At 52.0% G+C, this 20119-nt stretch overlaps 1 protein-coding gene across 2 annotated transcripts in view; it reads left to right on the top strand.

The window, feature by feature from the left end:
- Positions 1 to 18772, top strand: part of LOC105485083 (perilipin 3) — a 30075-nt gene extending 11303 nt beyond the window's left edge. For both annotated transcript variants that reach the window (XM_071086731.1, XM_071086732.1), the window contains exons 5-8: positions 3551 to 3836; positions 9202 to 9401; positions 12061 to 12186; positions 17577 to 18772. In XM_071086731.1, the coding sequence (XP_070942832.1) occupies positions 3551 to 3836; positions 9202 to 9401; positions 12061 to 12186; positions 17577 to 17921 (957 nt within the window). In that variant the 3' untranslated portion in view covers positions 17922 to 18772. The remainder of the gene's footprint in view (positions 1 to 3550; positions 3837 to 9201; positions 9402 to 12060; positions 12187 to 17576) is intronic.
- The last annotated feature ends 1347 nt before the right edge of the window (positions 18773 to 20119 follow it).

Genomic DNA, 20119 nt, shown 5'->3' with positions numbered 1-20119 from the left:
AAAAAAAAAAAAAAAAAAAATAGGTGCTCCCTGGGTTGGAGGCAGGACAAGCCAGCCCACATCCCAGCATCCTTGGACTTTCCCTGAGACCGCCTACAGGGACAGGCAGCTCATTCATCCACTCGATATTGAGTGCCTACTGTATGCCGGGGGGCTCTGCTGTCCCATCACGGTCACACTTCTTTCCTCCCATTTATGCGGAAATGACCTTAGCTGGGAAACAGCAGAGCGGGTGTCAACTTGCACCCTTTTTTTTTTTTTTTTGAGACAAGGTCTTGCTCTGTTGCCCAGGCTAGAGTGCAGTGGCGTGATCTCGGCTCACTACAGCCTCGACCTCCTAGACTTCGGCAATCCTCCCAGCTCTCAGCTTCCTGAGAAGCTGGGACTACAGGTGTGCACCACCAGACCCGGCTAATTTTTTAGTTTTTTTGTAGGGGTGGGGCTTTGCTGTATTGCCCAGGCTGGTCTCTCTAACTCCTGGGCTAGCCGGGCACGGTGGCTCATCCTCTAATCGCAGCACTTTGGGAGGCTGAGGCGGGTGGATCACGAGATCAGGACAACAGAGCGAGACTCCATCTCAGAAACAAAACAAAAAACAAACTCCTGGGCTCAAGCAATCCTCCCGCCTGCCTTGGCTTCCCAAAGTGCTGCAGTTACAGTTGTGAGCCACTGTGCCCAGCCATGCCTGCAGCTTATCAGCAAAGGCCAATAGTGGGCTTGGCTGAGGGGGATGGAAACTGCCGAGCTCACAGGAAGATGGCGAAATGTCAGCCAGGAGCCCCCATCGTAGGGCCAAACCCTTGCATTCCCTTTCTCTCCCACTGATAACATGGGAGGCCAACGGTCCTTGTGTTTACAGAAGGGATAAGCTCAGGGTGAATTCTTCAAGGTCGTTGAACGGAGCAGCAGCTGGGAGCTTTTTTCTTTTTCTTTTTTTTTTTTTGAGATGGAGTCTCGCTTTGTTGCCCAGGCTGGAATGCAGTGGCGTGATCTCAGCCCACTGGAAACTCTGCCTCCTGGGTTCAAGTGATCTTCCTGCCTCAGCCTCCCGAGTAGCTGGGATTACAGGTGCCCGCCACCATGCCCAGCAAATTTTTGTATTTTTAGTAGAGAGGGGTTTCTCCATGTTGGCCAGTCTGGTCTCGAACTCCTGACCTCAGGTGATCCAGCTGCCTCGGCCTCCCAAAGTGCTGGGATTATAGCGTGAGTCACCGTGCCTGGCCAATTTTTGTATGCTTTGTAGAGGTGAGGTCTTACTGTGTTGCCCAGGCTGGTCTCACACTTCTGGGCCCAAGCGATCCTCCCGCCTCAGCCTCCCAAAGTGCTGGGATTGACAGGTGCGAGCCACCATGCCTGGCCTGCTGTGAGCTCTTGACTTTTTGAGAGGCGCAATATATCCTCTCAATTCTGGGCCCTGTGAGTTTTTTCCCCCTTTGCAAAGAGGTGACTTTCCCCACGTTCTGGGGAATGGTGGTGTTGTCAGAGCTAGATTTTAATCTGGGCCAGTGTGAGAACGTGCATGTTCAGTGAGTGTAGTGCTGCTGTTAAAACCTGACTCTCAGGGGTGGTGGCTCAAACGCCTATAATCCCAGCACTTTGGGAGGCTGAGGCGGGCAGATCACGAGCTCAGGACATCGAGACCATTCTGGCTAACACAGTGAACCCTGTTTCTACTAAAAATACAAAAAATTAGCCAGGCGTGGCGGTGGGCGCCTGTAGTCCCAGCTGCTGGGGAGGCTGAGGCAGGAGAATCGCTTGAACCCGGGAGGTGGAGGTTGCGGTGAGCCGAGATCGCGCCATTGCACTCCAGCCTGGGCAACGAGAGCAAAAACTCTGTCAAAAAAAAAAAAAAAAAAAAGTCGGGCATGGTGGCTTACGCTGGCTCACATCCCAGCACTTTGGGAGACCAAGGTGGGCGGATCACGAGGTCAAGAGATCGAGACCATCCTGGCTAACACGGTGAAACCCCATCTCCACTAAAAATACAAAAAATTAGTTGGGTGTGGTGGCGAGTGCCTGTAGTCCCAGCTACTCGGGAGGCTGAGGCAGGAGAATGGTGTGAATCACTGGGAGGCGGAACTTGCAGTGAGCCAAGATCGCGCCACTGCACTCCAGCCTGGGAGACAGAGAGAGACTCCATCTCAAAAAACAAAACAGGCCGGGCGCGGTGGCTCAAGCCTGTAATCCCAGTACTTTGGGAGGCCAAGACGGGCGGATCACGAGGTCAGGAGATCGAGACCATCCTGGCTAACCCAGTGAAACCCCGTCTCTACTAAAAAATACAAAAAACTAGCCGGGCGAGGTGGCAAGCGCCTGTAGTCCCAGTTACTCGGGAGTCTGAGGCAGGAGAATGGCGTAAACCCGGGAGGCAGAGCTTGCAGTGAGCTGAGATCCGGCCACTACGCTCCAGCCTGGGCGACAGAGCGAGACTCCATCTCAAAAAAAACAAAAAAAAAAACAAAAAACAAAAAACAAAAACAGGCAGGGTGCAGTGGCTCATGCCTGTAATCCCAGCACTTTGGGAGGCTGAGGCGGGCAGATCACCTGAGATCAGGAGTTCGAGACCAGCCTGACCAACATGGTGAAACCCCATCTCTACTAAAAATACAAAATTAGCTGGGCGTGGGTGCATACCTGTAATCCCAGCTACTCGGGAGACTGAGGCAGGAGAATCACTTGAACCCGGGAGGCGGAGGTTGTAGTGAGCTGAGATCATGCCATTGCACTCCAGCCTGGGCAACAAGAGTGAGACTCCATCTCAACAACAACAACAACAAAACAAACAAAGAACATGATATTAGCCAGGCGTAGTGGCAGATGCCTGTAATCCCAGCTACTTGGGAGGCTGAGGCAGGAGAACTGCTTGAACGCAGGAGACAGAGGTTGCAGTGATCTGAGATGGTGTCACTGCACTCCAGCCTGGGCAACAGGGCAAGACCCTGTCTCTAAAGAAGGAAGGGAAGGGAAGGGATGGGAAGAAGGAAGGGAAGGGAAGAGGAAGAAAAGAAGGAAGGAAAGGGAAGGAAAGAAACGAGGCACAGAGAGGTAGAGTGACTTGCCTGAAGCCACACATCTGAGAAGCAGCAAGCTAGGGACGGAGCCTAGGTAGTCTGGCTGCAGAGTATGAGATCATGCCCATGACTCCAGACTCGGGGTCACCCGGTGGATGGCACTGCCTGCCTCCGTCTCCCTGGAAGTTGGGGTGCAGGAGAGGGCTGCCCAGGTACAGAGGGAAGGCGGAGATGCTGGGGTCACCCGATGGATGGCACTCCCTGCTTCAGTCTTCCTGTAAGTTGGGGTGCAGGAGAGGGGTTCCCAGGTATGGAGGGAAGGCGGAAATGCTGGAGTCCCCCGGGGATGGCATTCCCCGCCTCCATCTCCCTGGAAGTTCAGGTGCAGGGGAGGGGTGCCCAGGTATGGAGGGAAGGCAGCGATGCTGGGGTCACCTGGGGGATGGCGCTCCCCGCCTCCATCTCCCTGGAAGTTGGGGTGTAGGGGAGGGGTGCCCAGGTATGGAGGGCAGAGATGCTGATGCTGTTGCCTCTCCTAGGTCCTGGCGGACACCAAGGAGCTTGTGTCGTCCAAGGTGTCAGGGGCCCGAGAGATGGTGTCTAGCGCCAAGGACACGGTGGCCACACGAGTATCGGAGGCGGTGGACGCGACCCGCGGTGCTGTGCAGAGTGGCGTGGACAAGACGAAGTCTGCAGTGACTGGCGGGGTCCAGTCCGTCATGGGCTCCCGCGTGGGCCAGATGGTGCTGAGTGGGGTCGACACGGTGCTGGGGAAGTCGGAGGAGTGGGTGGACAACCACCTGCCCCTTACGGACGCCGAGCTGGGTGAGTGTGGCCAGTCGGCTGCTCTGAGACCCCTCCCTGGGCCCCCTAACCGGGAGCCGCTGTTGGCCTCGTGGGGTCTGTTCCTCACTGCCGCCTCGTCCCTGCCACCTCTTCCCAGCATCTTGGAATCTCATCACCAACGCAGTCCCCCTCTCTGTCCTGCTCACCAGCTCCTGCCCTCACCCTCCACAGTCTCCTCCCCACAGCAGCCACCAGAGGGCGTCTGTGAGCATCTGAATCATAGCCCATCCCTCCTCTGCCCACAGCCCTCCATGGACCCTACCTCCCTTGGGGTCAAGGCCCAAGTCCTCGTCACAGCCAGCCCACAAGGTCCTGCACAACCTGCCCTGTCCTCTCCCCGCCCTCCTCCTCTTCCCCCTTCGCTCACTCTGTTCCTGCATAAATATGTGACTAAACTTGAGATCTCACTGAACCCTGGTGTTCCTGGCAGGCCAGAAATCCCACGTCAGTCATCTCGGTCATATACTTGCACTCCCTGCACTGTTTATTTGATATCCTTCTTTCTTTATTATTTATTTATTTAGAGACAGAGCCTCGCTCTGTCACCTAGGCTGGAGTGCAATGGCGTGATCTTAGCTCACTGCAACCTCCGCCTCCTGGGTTCAAGTGAGTTTCCTGCCTCATCCACCTGAGTAGCGGGGATTACAGGTGCCCGCCACCACGCTTGGCTAATTTTTTGTATTTTTTTAAAATTTATTTTTATTTTATTTTTATTTTTATTTATTTATTTTTTTTGAGATGGAGTCTCTCTCTGTTGCCTAGGCTGAAGTGCAGTGGCACAGTCTCGGCTCACTGCAAGCTCCGCCTCCTGGGTTCACGCCATTCTCCTGCCTCAGCCTCCTGAGTAGCTGGGACTACAGGAGCCCGCCACCATGCCCGGCTAATTTTTTGTATTTTTAGTAGAGACGGGAGACAGGGTTTCACTGTGTTAGCCAGAATGGTCTCGATCTCCTGACTTCATGATCTGCCCATCTCAGCCCCCCAAAGTGTTGGGATTACAAGCGTGAGCCACCGTGCCTGGCTAATTTTTTGTATTTTTAGTAGAGATGGGATTTCACTATGTTGGCCAGGCTGGTCTCGAACTCCTGACCTCGTGATCCACCCACCTCGGCCTTCCAAAGTGCTGGGATTACAGGCATGAGCCACCGTACCCAACCCTTTTTTATTTGTTCGTTTTAGAAATAGAGTCTCACTCTGTTGCCCAGTCTGGAGTGCAATGGTGCGATCATAGCTCAATGCAGCCTCAAACTCCTGGGTTCAGGCGAGCCTCCCACCTCAGCCTCCTGAGTAGCTGGGACTACAAGCACACAACATCATACCCAACTAATTTTTGTTTATTTAATTTTTTGTAAAGACGGAGTCTCCCTCTGTCATCCCGGCTGATCTGGAACTCCTCAGTTGGAGTGATCCTACTGCCTTAGCACCCCAAAGTACTGGGATTGGGATTTTTGCAAATAAGAAGCTTAGGATAGGCCGGGCGCGGTGGCTCAAGCCTGTAATCCCAGCACTTTGGGAGGCCGAGACGGGCGGATCACAAGGTCAGGAGATCGAGACCATCCTGGCTAACACGGCGAAACCCCGTCTCTACTAAAAACACAAAAAATTAGCCGGGCGAGGTGGCAGCGCCTGTGGTCCCAGCTACTCGGGAGGCTGAGGCAGGAGAATGGCGTGAACCCGAGAGGCGGAGCTTGCAGTGAGCTGAGATCTGGCCACTGCACTCCAGCCTGGGCGACAGAGCGAGACTCCGTCTCCAAAAAAAAAAAAAAAAAAAAAAAAAAAAAGCTTAGGATATAGGCAGGGCGCGGTGGCTTACGCCTGTAATCCCAGCACTTTGGTGGGCCGAGGTGGGCAGATCACTTGAAGTCAAGAGTTTGAGACCAGCCTGGCCAACATGGTGAAACCCAGTCTCTACTAAAAATACAAAAATTAGCCAGGCATGGTGGTGGTCATCTCTAATCCCAGTACTCAGGAGGCAGAGGTTTCAGGGAGCCGAGATTGGGCCACTGCACTCCAGCCTGGGCGGCAGAGTGAGACTCCATCTCAAAAAAAAAAAAAAAAAAAAAAAAAAGTATAGGTACAGAAGGATTAAATAAATACATGCAGCCAGGCGCAGTGGCTCACAGCTGTAATCCCAGTACTTTGGGAGTGGGAGACTGAGGCAGGCGGATCACCTGAGGTCCAGAGTTCGAGACCAACCTGACCAACATAGAGAAACCCCATCTCTACTAAAAATACAAAATTAGTTGGGCGTGGTGGCGCATACCTGTAATCCCAGCTAACTCAGGAGGCTGAGGCAAGAGAATCGCTTGAACCTGGGAGGCAGAGCTTGTGGTGAGCTGAGACTGTGCCACTGCACTCCAGCCTGGGCAGCAAGAGCAAAACTCCATCTCAAAGAAAAAAAATAAAGGCCGGGCGTGGTGACTCATGCCTGTAATCCCAGCACTTTCAGAGGCTGAAGCAGCTGGATCACGAGGTCAGGAGTTCGAGACCAGCCTGGCCAACATGGTGAAACCCTGTCTCTACTAAAAATACAAAAACTAGCCAAGCGTGGTGGCACGTGCCTATAATCCCAGCCACTCAGGAGGCTGAGGCAGGAGAATCGCTTGAACCCGGGAGGCGGAGGTTGCAGTGAGCTGAGATCATGCCACTGCACTCCAGCCTGGGCAACAGAGCGAGACTCTGTCTCAAAAATAAATAAATAAATACATGCATACATATATATGAACCTACGAACATGGGATGAGGCCGGGCACGGTGGCTTACACCTGTCATCCCAGCACTTTGGAGGCTGAGGTGGGAGGATCAGTTAAGCCAGGAGTTCCTGACCAGCCTGGACCCTGTCTCTACAAAAAATGTAAAAATTAGCTGGGTGTGCTAGTGCACGCCTGTAGTCCCAGTTGCTATTTGAGAGCCTAAGGATCACTTGAGTCTGGGAGTTCAAGGCTACAGTGGAGCTATGATCGCACCACTGCACTCCAGCCTGGGCAACAGAGCAAGACCGTACTTCAAAAAATAAAAGCCAACAAAACAAACAGATCTAAACATAGAAAAGGTACAGGAAGCCAGGTGCAATGGCTCACACCTGTAAACCTAGCACTTTGGGAGGCTGAGGCGAGCAGATTGCTTGAGTCCAGGAGTTCAAGACCAGCCTGGGCAACACAGTGAGACCCCATTTCTACAAAAAATACAAAAGTTAGCCGGGTGTCTTGCCGTAGTCCCAGCTTCATGCAGTCCCAGCTACTCGGGAGGCCAAGGTTGGAGGATAACTTGAAGCTGGGCGGTTGAGCCTGCAGTAAGCTGAGATCATGTTACTGCACTCTAGCCTGGGCAAAAGATCGAGACCCTGCCTAAAAAAAGAAGAAAAGGTACAGGAAAAAGGCCGGGAGCAGTGGCTCACGCCTGTAATTCCAGCACTTTGGGAGGCCAAGGTGGGCGGATCACGAGGTCAGGAGATCGAGACCATCCTGGCTAACATGGTGAAACCCTGACTCTACTAAAAATACAAAAAAACTAGCCGGGCGAGGTGGCAGGCACCTGTAGTCCCAGCTAGTCGGGACGCTGAGGCAGGAGAATGGTGTGAACCCGGGAGGCGGAGTTTGCGATGAGCTGAGATCCCGCCACTGCACTCCAGTCTGGGTGACAGAGTGAGATTCCGTCTCAAAAAAAAAAAAGGCCGGGCGCGGTGGCTCAAGCCTGTAATCCCAGCACTTTGAGGTCAGGAGATCGAGACCATCCTGGCTAACACAGTGAAACCCCGTCTCTACTAAAAAATACAAAAAAATAGCTGGGCGAGGTGACGGGCGCCTGTAGTCCTAGCTACTCGGGAGGCTGAGGCAGGAGAATGGCGCAAACCCGGGAGGCGGAGCTTGCAGTGAGCTGGGATCTGGCCACTGCACTCCAGCCTGGGCGACAGAGCGAGACTCTGTCTCAAAAAAAAAAAAAAAAAAAAAAAGGTACAGGAAAAATATGGCTCATATGGTATTATAATCTTATGGGACCACTATATGAGGTCCGTTGTTGGCTGAAATGTCATTATTCTCTCTTTTTTTTTTTTGAGATGGCATCTCACTCTCACCTAGGCTGGAGTGCAGTGATGTGATCTCGGCTCACTGCATCCCCACCTCCCGGGTTCAAGCGATTCTCCTGCCTCAGCCTCCCAAGTAGCTGGGATTACAGGCTAGTGCCATCAAGCCTGGCTAATTTTTGTATTTTTAGTAGAGATGGGGTTGTTCCATGTTGGCCAGACTAGTCTTGAACTCGTGGCCTCAAATGATCTGCCCGCCTTGGCCTCCCAAAGTGCTGGGATTACAGGCATGAACCACTGCGCCCGGCCGACACTGTTACAATCTTATGGGACCTCTGTAGTATATGCGATCCATTGCTGGCTGGAATGCTGTTGTCTCTGCAGGACTGCATAATGAACATTCAGGGCTATATTCACAGGTTGACCAAGGCAGGTCTGGCCTGCGGGCCATCGTTAGACCCTCCCGCTAGTCTAAGGTCTCTGATTCTTGTGAGGTTTGACTTCCCTCATCCCCATTTTGCAGATAGGGAAAACCAAGGCAGAATCCTTTGCTCCCAGGCCTTCGGGGTTTGTTTATTTATTTATTTATTTATTTGAGAGAGTCTCGCTCTGTCACCCAGGCTGGAGTGCAGTGGCCAGATCTCAGCTCACTGAAAGCTCCGCCTCCCGGGTTCATGCCATTCTCCTGCCTCAGCCTCCCAAGTAGCTGGGACTACAGGCGCCCGCCACCACGCCTGGCTAGTTTTTTTTGTATTTTTTTTTAAGTAGAGACAGGGTTTCACTGTTTTAGCCAGGATGATCTCGATCTCCTGACCTCGTGATCCGCCCGTCTCGGCCTCCCAAAGTGCTGGGATTACAGGCGTGAGCCACTGCGCCTGGCCGGCCTTCGAGGTTTATAAGAAGCAGAACTGGGGTATAAACTGGACAGCATGGCCGCGTGTGGTGGCTCACGCCTATAATCACAGCACTTTGGGAGGCCGAGTCGGATGACTCACTGGAGATCAGGAGTTCGAGACCAGGCTGGCCAACATGGTGAAACCCCGTCTCTACTAAAAATACAAAAATTAGCCGGGCATGGTGGCGGGCACCTGTAATCCCAGTTACTTAGGAGGCTAAGGCAGGAGAATCACTTGAACCCAGGAGGCAGAGGTTGCAGTGAGCTGAGATCACACCACCGTACTCCCACCTGGGTGAGAGAGCGAAACTCCATCTCTAAATAAATAAATAAACTGGACAGTGTGATTCCTGGGACCGTCTGCATGGGACGAGCCCAGCTGTGTGTTCTGGTCTTCACAGAGACTCTTCTCCTTTTCCTTGCAGCCCGCATCGCCACGTCCCTGGATGGCTTTGACGTCGCGTCCATGCAGCAGCAGCGGCAGGAGCAGAGCTACTTCGTGCGTCTGGGCTCCCTGTCAGAGAGGCTGCGGCAGCACGCCTATGAGCACTCGCTGGGCAAGCTTCGAGCCACCAAGCAGAGGGCACAGGAGGCTCTGCTGCAGCTGTCGCAGGCCCTAAGCCTGGTGAGGTTCCGGGGGGTCGGGACCCTGAGCCAGCAGCCTTCACCCCACAGCAGACGCCCACCCAGAGCTCAGTGACTTATTGCCTACCCCTCTGCAGGCTGGCGGGGCCATTCCCGCTTGCTCCTGGCACTGTCTCTGGTTGTACACTCATTTGCTCAGGCTGCTGCCACAAACCACAGTGTCTGGGGCCGGGCACAGCTGCTCACACCTCTTTGTGTGAGTCCCTCAAGTGCTTTGGGAGCCCAAGGCAGGAGGATTGCATGAGTCCGGGGGGTTTGAGACCCTCCTGGGCAATACAGCAAGACCCCACCTCTACAAAAAATAATTTAAAACAATTAGCCGGGTGTGGTGGTACATGCCTGTAATCCCAGCTACTTGGGAGGCTGAGGCAGGAGAATCGCTTGAGCCCAGATGTTGGAGGCTGCAGCGAGCTATGATTGTACCACTGCACTCCAGCCTAGTCAACAGAGCAAGAGCCCATCTCAAAAAAAAAAAAAAAAATCGCAGTCAGGTGGGGTGGTTCATTCCTGTAATCCCAGCACTTTGGGAGGCCCAGGCGGGTGGATCACGAGGTTAGGAGTTCAAGACCAGCCTGGCCAACATGCTGAAACCCCATCTCTACTAAACATACAAAAATTAATCAGGCACAATGGCAGGCGCCTGTAGTCCCAGCTACTCAGGAGACTGAGGCAGGAGAATCACTTGAACCCGGGCGGCAGAGATGGCAGTGAGCCGAGATCATGTCACTGCTTTCCAGCCTGGGCAACAGAGTGAGAGTCCATCTCAAAAAAAAAAAAAAAAAAAAATCGCACTGTCTGGGAAATGTAAACAACAGATATTTATTTCCTCACGTTTCTGGAGGCTGGAAGTCCAAGATCAGAGCGTCCTTTTGGGGCGTCTCTCCTTGACTTGTAGACAGCCATCTTCTCTCCGTGTCTTCACGTGGTCGGCCCTTCCCTCTGTGTATGTCTGTGTCCCAATCTGTTTTTTTTTTTTTTTGAGACGGAGCCTCACTCTGTTGCCCAGGCAGGAGTACAGTGGTGTGATCTGAGCTCATTGCAACCTCTACTTCCCGGGTTCAAGTGATTCTTGGGCCTCCATCTCCAGAGTAGCTGGAATCACAGGCACTTGCCACCACGTCTGACTAATTTTTGTATTTTTAGTAGAGACGGGGTTTCACCATGTTGGCCAGGCTGGTCTTGAACTCCTGACCTCAAGTGATCTGCCGGCCTCGGCCTCCCAAAGTGCTGGGATTACAGACATGAGCCACCGTGCCCAGCTCTAATCTCCTCATTTAAGGAGCCCAACCCTTTATGGATTGGAGCCCACCCTAATGGATAGCTTCATTTACCTTTAATTACCCCTTTTTTTTTTTTTTTAGAGACAGGGTCTCACTGTGTTTCCCGGGCTGCAGTGCATGAGCATGGCTCACTGCAGTCTCTAAGGTTCACCCATCTTGGAGCATATGTCTGCCATCATTCCTCTTTATTTATTTTTCTTTTCTCTTAAACTTTATGTAATATATAAAAATGAAGTCTCACTGTATTGCCCAGGCTGTTGTGGAGCTCCTGAGCTCGTGATCCTCCCGCCTTGGCCTCCCAAAGCACTGGGATTGCAGAAGTGAGCGTGCTTCATTCCTTTGGAAGGGTGAATCCTATTTCATTACAAGCCCTTTTTTTTTTTTTTTTTTTTTTTTTTTTTTTTTTTTTTTTTGAGACTGAGTGTGGCTCTGTCACCCAGGGTGGAGTGGAGTGGCGCAATCTCGGCTCACCGCACCCTCCTTCACCCAGGTTCAAGTGATTCTCGTGCGCCAGCGTCCCGATCCCGAGTAGCTAGGATTACAGATGCGCACCACCACGCCCGGCTAATTTTTGTATTTTTAGTAGAGACAGGGTTTCACCATGTTGGTCAGGCTGGTCTCCCAACTCCTGAGCCCAGGTGATCCACTCACCTCGACCTCCCAAGGTGCTGGGATTACGGGCGTGAGCCACTGTGGCCAGCCTACAAGCACTTTGTGGTTTTTTTTTTTTTTTTTTTGAGACGGAGTCTCGCTCTGTCGCCCAGGCTGGAGTGCAGTGGCACCATCTCCACTCACTGCAAGCTCCGCCTCCCGGGTTCACGCCATTCTCCTGCCTCAGCCTCCCGTGTAGCTGGGACTACAGGTGCCCGCCACCGCGCCCAGCTAATTTTTGTATTTTTAGTAGAGACGGGGTTTCACCGTGTTAGCCAGGATGGTCTCGATCTCCTGACCTTGTGATCCGCCTGTCTCGGCCTCCCAAAGTGCAGGGATTACGGGCGTGAGCCACCGTGGCCAGCCTACAAGTACTTTTTAAGCCTTTGCTAGTTCCGTCTGCTCATCTCCCATTGGCCAAAGCCAGCCACATGTCCAGGCTCCCTTGTAAAGGCAGGAGAAATTGACGCAATGGGAGGAGCTACAGGGGACGTGCGGCCATTCTTCCCACCGACCACACAGAGCATGAGTGTGTCAGTGATTAAACCAAAGGCCCCAGAGCTCACCATAGCCAGGAAACCCTTCCTCCCTCCCTTTCTCTCTTCTAGACCATCATGTAAGTCAGATGATGGATTCCCTGGGTTCCCTCTGGAATCCCGCCTCTCCCAGGGGAGCCTCCTTCCCTCACCTCTCTCTCCCCTGCCCCAGATGGAAACTGTCAAGCAAGGCGTTGATCAGAAGCTGGTGGAAGGCCAGGAGAAGCTGCACCAGATGTGGCTCAGCTGGAACCAGAAGCAGCTCCAGGGCCCCGAGAAGGAACCGCCCAAGCCAGAGGTACCCATGAGGGACTGGGGGGGTGGCCTGGGGTACTTGGAGTCCCGATGCCACTCTCTACACCTCTGCTTCATGGGCCTACCTGCTTCAAGTGCTTTCCCCAGCCTCACCTGCTTTCAGGAGCTAATGACACCTCCTCCAGGAAGCCTGCCTTGATTTCTCCTCTTGGGCCTGCATGGGTATGGCTTTTTTTTTTTTTTTTTTTTAGAGTGTTGCTCTGTCACCCAGGCTGGAGTGCAATGGCATGATCTTGGCTCACCTCCTGGGTTCAAGTGATTCTCCTGCCTCAACCTCGCTAGTAGCTGGGATTATAGGAGCTTACCACCACACCTGGCTAATTTTTTATGTATTTTTAGTAGAGACAGGGTTTCACCATGTTGTCCAGCCTGGTCTTGAACTCCTGACCTCAAGTGATCTCCCCTCCCCGGCCTCCCAAAGTGCTGGGATTACAAGCATGAGCCACCGAGCCTGGCCCCTAGTAGCAACTTCTGACTAGTATTCTCCGGCCCCCTCCACTCTATCTCAAGCCTTGGCCTCTTGTGTTCTCTAATGGATCTCGCTGCCTGTCCCACCACCCACTTAAGCCCCCCAGGGGCAAAGGAAGGTTGCAGTGAGCCGAGATCGCGCCACTGCACTCCAGCCTGGGCAACAGAGGGAGATTCTGTCTCAAAAAAGCGAAAATGTCCTGAAATTAGATGAAGGTAGTATTTGCACAACCTTGTGAATATACTAGAAACCACTGAATTGTACACTTCAAAGGGTGAGTTTTATGGTGTGTGGATTATATATCAATTTTTGAAATATTTGTTTATTTATTTATTTTTGAGACAGGTTCTCACTCTGTTGCCCTGGCTGGAGTGCAGTGATGCCATCACAGTTCACTGTGGTCTCACTGTTGCAGGCTCAGGCAATCCTCTCGCCTCAGCCTCCTGAGTAGCTGGGAACACAGGCGCGTGCCACCGTGCCTGGCTAATTTTTTTTTAAATTTTTAGTAGAGACAGGGTCTCACTGTGTTGCCCAGGGTGGTCTTGAGCTCCTAGCCTCAAGCAATACTCCCACCTTGGCCTTCCAAAGTACTGGAATTACAGGCATGAGCCACCACGCCTGACCCCAGTTTTTTTTTTTTTTTTTTTTTTTTTTTTTGAGACGGAGTCTTGCTCTGTAGCCCGGGCTGGAGTGCAGGGCCGGATCTCAGCTCACTGCAAGCTCCGCCTCCCCGGTTTAGGCCATTCTCCTGCCTCAGCCTCCGGAGTAGCTGGGACTACAGGCGCCCGCCACCTCGCCCGGCTAGTTTTTTGTATTTTTAGTAGAGACGGGGTTTCACGGTGTTAGCCAGGATGGTCTCGATCTCCTGACCTCGTGATCCGCCCGTCTCGGCCTCCCAAAGTGCTGGGATTACAGGCTTGAGCCACCGCGCCCGGCCTCAGCTCACTGCAAGCTCCGCCTCCCAGGTTCACGCCATTCTGTGGCCTCAGCCTGCCGAGTAGCTGGGACTACAGGCACCCACCACCACACCCGGCTAATTTTTTTTTGTATTTTTAGTAGAGACGGGGTTTCACCGTGTTAGCCAAGATGGTCTCCATCTGCTGACCTCATGATCCACCTGCCCTAGCCTCCCAAAGTGCTGGGATTACAGGCATGAGCCACCGCGCCCGGCCTATTTGTTTATTTATTTATTGCTCTGTCACCCAGGCTGGAGTGCAGTGGCACAGTCTCGGCTCACTGCATCCTCTGCCTCCTGAGTTCAAGTGGTTCTCCTGTCTCAGCCTCCCCAGTAGCTGGGATTACAGGCATGCACCACCACGCCTGGCTAATTTTTGTACTTTTTAGTAGACATGGGGTTTGCCATGTTGTCCAGGCTGGTCTCAAACTCCTGATCTCAGGTGATCTGCCCACATCGGCCTCCCAAAGTGCTGGGATTACAGGTGTGAGCCACTGTGCCCGGACCCAGATCAATTTTTAAAAAGCTGAAATGAGATCATATCGAAAGCACATAGTAAAGGCTACAAAAGTGAGATGTATAAAGATATCGTTACTATCTCTATAAATGCAAATTGTTCGGGAGGCAGAACTGGACCGTCTCCAGCCTAAAACTGTTTCCTGTTTCCTCCACTGCTAAGCACAGCAGCCAGAATGACCTTTCAAATGAGAAAACCAGATCTTATCTCTCTCACGTGGACACCTTCCCATAATCCCTGGCTCAAGTCCAGAGTCCTCCAGCTGCCAGGGCTCTGGGCAAAACCCTACCTCCCAGTGTGTACCTTTTTTTTTTTTTTTTTTTTTTGAGATAGAGTCTCACTCTGTCGCCCAGGCTGGAGTGCAATGTTGTAATCTTGGCTCACTGCAAGCTCCGCCTCCTGGGTTCAAGCGATTCTCCTGCCTCAGCCTCCCGAGTAGCCAGGACTACAGGCACCTGCCACCACCCCCAGCTAATTTTATTTATTTATTTATTTTTGAGACAGAGTCTCACTCCATCACCCAAGCTGGACTACAGTGGCGTGATCTCGACTCACTGCAGCCTCCATCTCCTGGATTCAAGCAATTCTCCTGCCTCAGTCTCCCAAATAGCTGGGACTACAGGCGCCGCAACCACACCCGGCTAATTTTTTTGTATTTGTAGTAGAGACAGGGTTCTGCCATGTTTGCCAGGCCAGTCTAGAACTCCTAACATCAAGTGATTCGCCCATCTTGGCCTCCCAAAGTGCTAGGATTACAGACCAGAGCCACTGCGCCCGGCCTAATTTTTGTATTTTTAGTAGAGACAGGGTCTCACCATGTTGGCCAGGCTGGTCTCAAATCCTGTCTCTGCTCATCTCACTCCCTGACCAAGGAAATTTTCAAGGACCTGATTTCAACTGTGTTCTCACCCAACGGTTTACAACTTCTGCCTAGAAAGTTCTTCCAGGCTATCCCAGCCTGGCTTCTACTTTTTATTTTTTAACAGTGTTTTTTTTCTTTTTTTTTTTTTTTGAGATGGAGTCTTCCTCTGTCGTCCAGGCTGGAGTGCAGTGGCACGATCTCGGCTCACTGCAAGCTCTGCCTCCTGGGTTCACACCATTCTGCTGCCTCAGCCTCCCAAGTAGCTGGGACTACAGGCGCCCACCACCACGCCCGGCGAATTTTTTTGTATTTTTAATAGAGACGGAGTTTCACCATGTTAGCCAGGATGGTCTCAATCTCCTGACCTCATGATCCTCCCGCCTTGGCCTCTCAAAGTGCTGGGATTACAGGTGTGAGCCACCGCGCCCAGCCTTTTTTTTTTTTTTTTTAACAGTTTTATTGAGATATCATTTTCATACCATACAACTCATGCATTTAAAGCATACACATCGTCCAGGCTCGGTGGCTCACGCCTGTAATCCCAGCACTTTGGGAGGCCGAGGCAGGCGGATCATGAGGTCAGGAGATCGAGACCATCCTGGCTAACACAGTGAAACCCCGTCTCTACTAAAAATACAAAAAATTAGTCGGGCGTGGTGGCGGGCGCCTGTAGTCCCAGCTACTCGGGAGGCTGAGGCAGGAGAATGGCGTGAACCCGGGAGGCGGAGCTTGCAGTGAGTGGAGATCGTGCCACTGCACTCCAGCCTGGGCCACAGAGCGAGACTCCGTCTCAAAAAAAAAAAAAAGCATACACATCACTGGTTCTTAGCATTGCACGACTATCCCTATCTCATCTCATGCCCCTAAAAAGAAACCCTTTTCCCATCAGCAATCACTGCCCCATTTTCTCCTCTTCCCGACCACGTATCCCGTCCTGTCTCTGTGGATGGGCCTGTCCTGGACATTTCATAGAAATGGGATCCCACCCTGTTTGGCCTTTTGTGTCTGGCTTCTCACACTGAGCGTGACGTCCTTGGAGCTCATCCACGCTGTGGCCTGCGTCAGATCCCTGTGACTTTCCGTGGTTGAGTCGCATTCTATTGTATGGGTGGTTCACATTCTCTTCACCCATTCATCAACCGAACGACACTTGAGTTGTTTCCACTTTTTGCCTTGCCCTCTGTGTGTGGACGTGTGTTTCCGTTTCTCTTGTGCATACACCCACAACTAGAATTGCTGAGTCATGTGATAATTCTATGGTTTAACATTTTGAGAAACCGCTAGACTGTTTTCCACAGTAACTGTATCTTTAGTACAGATGAGGGTTTCACCACGTTGGTCAGGCTGAACTCCTGACCTCGGGTGATCCACCCGCCTCAGCCTCCCAAAGTGCTGGGATTATAGGCATGAGCCACCATGCCAGGGCTCCTTATGATTTTGATTTGCATTTCCTTAATGACTTACAATGTCAAGCAGCTTTTCATGTGCTCTCCCTATATCTTCTTTGGTGATTTGTCTATGCTTTTAAAAAAATTTGACTAGTGGCCGAATGCAATGGCTCATGCCTGTAAATCCACCATTTTGGGAGGCTGAAGTGGGCAGATCACTTGGGCCCAGGAGTTTAAGATCTGGGCAACTTAGTGAGATCCTGGCTCTACAGAAAATTTTAAAAATGTAGCTGGGCATGGTAGTGAGTGCCTGTAGTCCCAGCTACTCAGGAGGCTGAAATGAGAGGATAACTTGAGCTCAGAAATTAGAGGCTGCAGTAAGCTATGATCACACCACTGCATTCCAGCCTGGGTGACAGGGTGAGATCCTGTTTCTAATTAAAAGAAAAGAGGCTGGGCGCGGTGGCTCATGCCTGTAATCTCAGCACTTTGGGAGGCTGAGGAGAGCAGATCATTTGAGGTAAAGAGTTCAAGACCAGCCTGGCCAACATGGTGAAGCCCCATCTATACTAAAAATACAAAATTTAGCCGGGCGTGGTGGCATGCGTCTGTAGTCCCAGCTACTTGGGAGGCTGAGGCAAGAGAATCGCTTGAACCCAGGAGGTGGAGGTTGCAGCGAGCCAAAATCATGCCACTGTATTCCAGCCTGGGCAACAGAGCAAGGCTCTTATCTCAAAAAAAAAAGAAAAAAAAAAAGAGCCGGGCTCGGTGGCTCACGCCTGTAATCCCAGCACTTTGGGAAGCCGAGGCGAGTGGATCACGAGGTCAGGAGATGGAGACCATCCTGGCTAACATGGTGAAACCCCGTCTCTACTAAAATACAAAAAATTAGCCGGCTGTGGTGGCGGGCACCTGTAGTCCCAGCTACTCAGGAGGCTGAGGCAAGAGAATGGTGTGAACCCGGGAGGCGGAGCTTTCAGTGAGCCGAGATCGCGCCACTGCACTCCAGCCTGGGCGACAGGATGAGACTGTCTCAAAAAAAAAAAAAAAAAAAAAAAAATTTCACCTATGGAAAGGGTTTTCCCCAAGGTTAGTGGTAGAACCCCTCTTTCCCTGGCTTCAGCTCCAGTTGCCTTTCCTGAAACAAATGGTCCTGATTGATGTCCCCACCTCCCTTCTCAGCAGGTCGAGTCCCGGGCGCTCACCATGTTCCGGGACATTGCCCAGCAGCTGCAGGCCACCTGTACCTCCCTGGGGTCCAGCATTCAGGGCCTCCCCACCAATGTGAAGGACCAGGTACAGCAGGCCCGCCGCCAGGTGGAGGACCTCCAAGCTACCTTTTCCAGCATCCACTCCTTCCAGGACCTGTCCAGCAGCATCCTGGCCCAGAGCCGAGAGCGCGTCACCAGCGCCCGCGAGGCTCTGGACCACATGGTGGAATACGTGGCCCAGAACACACCTGTCACGTGGCTCGTGGGACCCTTTGCCCCCGGAATCACTGAGAAAGCCCCAGAGGAGAAGAAGTAGGGGGAGAGGACATGACTCAGCGGGCCCCGTCTCTATGCTGTAGCTCTGCTCTGGAGTCTTCAACCCAGGGCTCCTTTCAAACCGGTTTTCTGGCCACTCCACCAGCTCTTCTGTGCTGTCTGCTTGGGAAGCTAAGGGTCTCAAAACTGGGGCATCACCCAGCTGACCAATCTTTCGGTCTCTCTGAGCTTGGAGGAAGCGTGTTCTGAGCCTCACCCTATCAGTCAGTAGAGAGAGATGTCCAGAAAAATATTTTTTCAGGAAAGTTCTCCCCCACAGAATTTTTTTTTCCTTGTTAAAAGTCAGGAATATAGGCCGGGTGTGGTGGCTCACACCTGTAATCCCAGCACTTTGGGAGGCCGAGGCGGGCGGATCACCTGAGGTCAGGAGTTCAAGACCAGCCAGGCCAACATGGTGAAACCCCGTCTCTACTAAAAATACAAAAAAATAAAAATGAGCCAGGCGTGGTGGCGGGCGCCTGTAATCCCAGCTACTCGGGAGGCTGAGGCAAGAGAATCACTTGAACCCGAGAGGCAGAGGTTGCAGTGAGCCAAGATCACGCCATTGCACTCCAGCCTGGGGGACAAGAGCGAGACTTAGTCTGAAAGAAAAATAAAAAATCAGGGATATAGTTCATATCCCACTTCTTTGTTTACACCAATGTCCCTGGAGATCAGCCTGTAGCTAATGGACTTGGATTTCTGGTCTAAGTGGGCGTCCTAGGGATGGGGTGGAACACTGAGCTTCTAAGCCTCAATGTAGTGTAGAAAGGTGCTGGGGCCTGTCTGGCAAGCCTTGTTGAAATGCTCTGGCATTCAGTATTGCCTTAATAAACTTCACCCACAACTGCATGCAGGCCGTGTGTGTATGCTTGTGTGTCTTCACTGTCCCTGCTGCTAGAACAGAAATACCTTAGGCAGGGTAATTTATTTGTTCATTTATTTATTTTGTAGAGATGGGGTCTTGCTGTGTTGCCCAGGCTGATCTTGAACTCCTGAGCTCAAGCGATCCTCCCACCACGTCCTCCCAAAGTGCCTGGCCAGGCTGGATAATTTATGAGCAACAGAAATGTATTTCTCACAGTTCCGGAGGCTGGGAAGTCCAAGATCAAGATGCTGGCAGGCCTGGCACAGTGGCTCATGCCTGTAATCCCAACACTTTGGGAGGTCGAGGTGGGAGGATCGCTTGAGGCCAGGAGTTTGAGACTGGCCTGGACAACATAGCAAGACCCCAAGTCTACAGGAAAAAAAATTTTTTAAAGTTAGCCAGGCATGGTAAGGTGGGAGGGTCACTTGAGCCCAGGAGTTTGAGACTGTAGTGAGCCAAGATTGTACTACTACACTCCAGCCTGGGCAACAGAGCAAGATACCATCTCAGAAAAAAATCAAGTGACAATCTACAGTGTTTCTCTACGGTAGCTACAGAGAAGGGGAACTTCAGGGACTTCTCCCAGGGACATGGAGACGATACATTCTCAGTCTTACCAAATACTGCCGGAACGTAGGCCAAATCATTGTCAGTCTTTTCAGTCCTACCCTAAGTACATGAGAGGGTTCATTCTCCCTGTCACCAACCACATGTTACTTTCTCTTTGTTAATCCGTATTGAACTTGAATTCATATGCACCCAAGTATAAGAATCTTTTTTTCTTTTTTTTTTTTTGAGACAGAGTCTCTCTCTGTCGTCCAGGCTGGAGTGCAGTGGCACAATCTCGGCTCACTGCAAGCTCCGCCTCCCGGGTTCACGCCATTCTCCTGCCTCAGCCTCCCGAGTAGCTGGGACTACAGGCGCCCGCCACCACACCCGGCTGATATTTTTGTATTTTTAATAGAGACGGGGTTTCACCGTGTTAGCCAGGATGGTCTTGATCTCCTGACCTCGTGATCCACCCGTCTCGGCCTCCCAAAGTGCTGAGGTTACAGGTGTGAACCACCACACCTGGTCCCACCTCATCCTCTTGAGTATCTGGGAACTACAGGCGTGCACCACCTCACTAAGCTAAATGTTTTTTATACATATATACACAGATGTGGGTCTTGCTATGTTGCATAGGCTGGTCTCAAACTCCTGGGCTCAAGCGATCCTCCCACTCAGCCTCCCAAAGCCCCGGGATTATAGGTGAGAGCCACTGCACCTGGCTCTTTCCCAGTCTTCTTCCCAATCCCATCAGATAGATGCTGTTATCTCCAGGGAAACTG

Source organism: Macaca nemestrina, chromosome 20 (assembly GCF_043159975.1).
Source record: "Macaca nemestrina isolate mMacNem1 chromosome 20, mMacNem.hap1, whole genome shotgun sequence".
Lineage (NCBI taxonomy): Eukaryota > Metazoa > Chordata > Mammalia > Primates > Cercopithecidae > Macaca > Macaca nemestrina.
The sequence above is the reverse complement of the archived record's forward strand: the minus strand, read 5'-3'. Positions and strand labels throughout refer to the sequence as shown.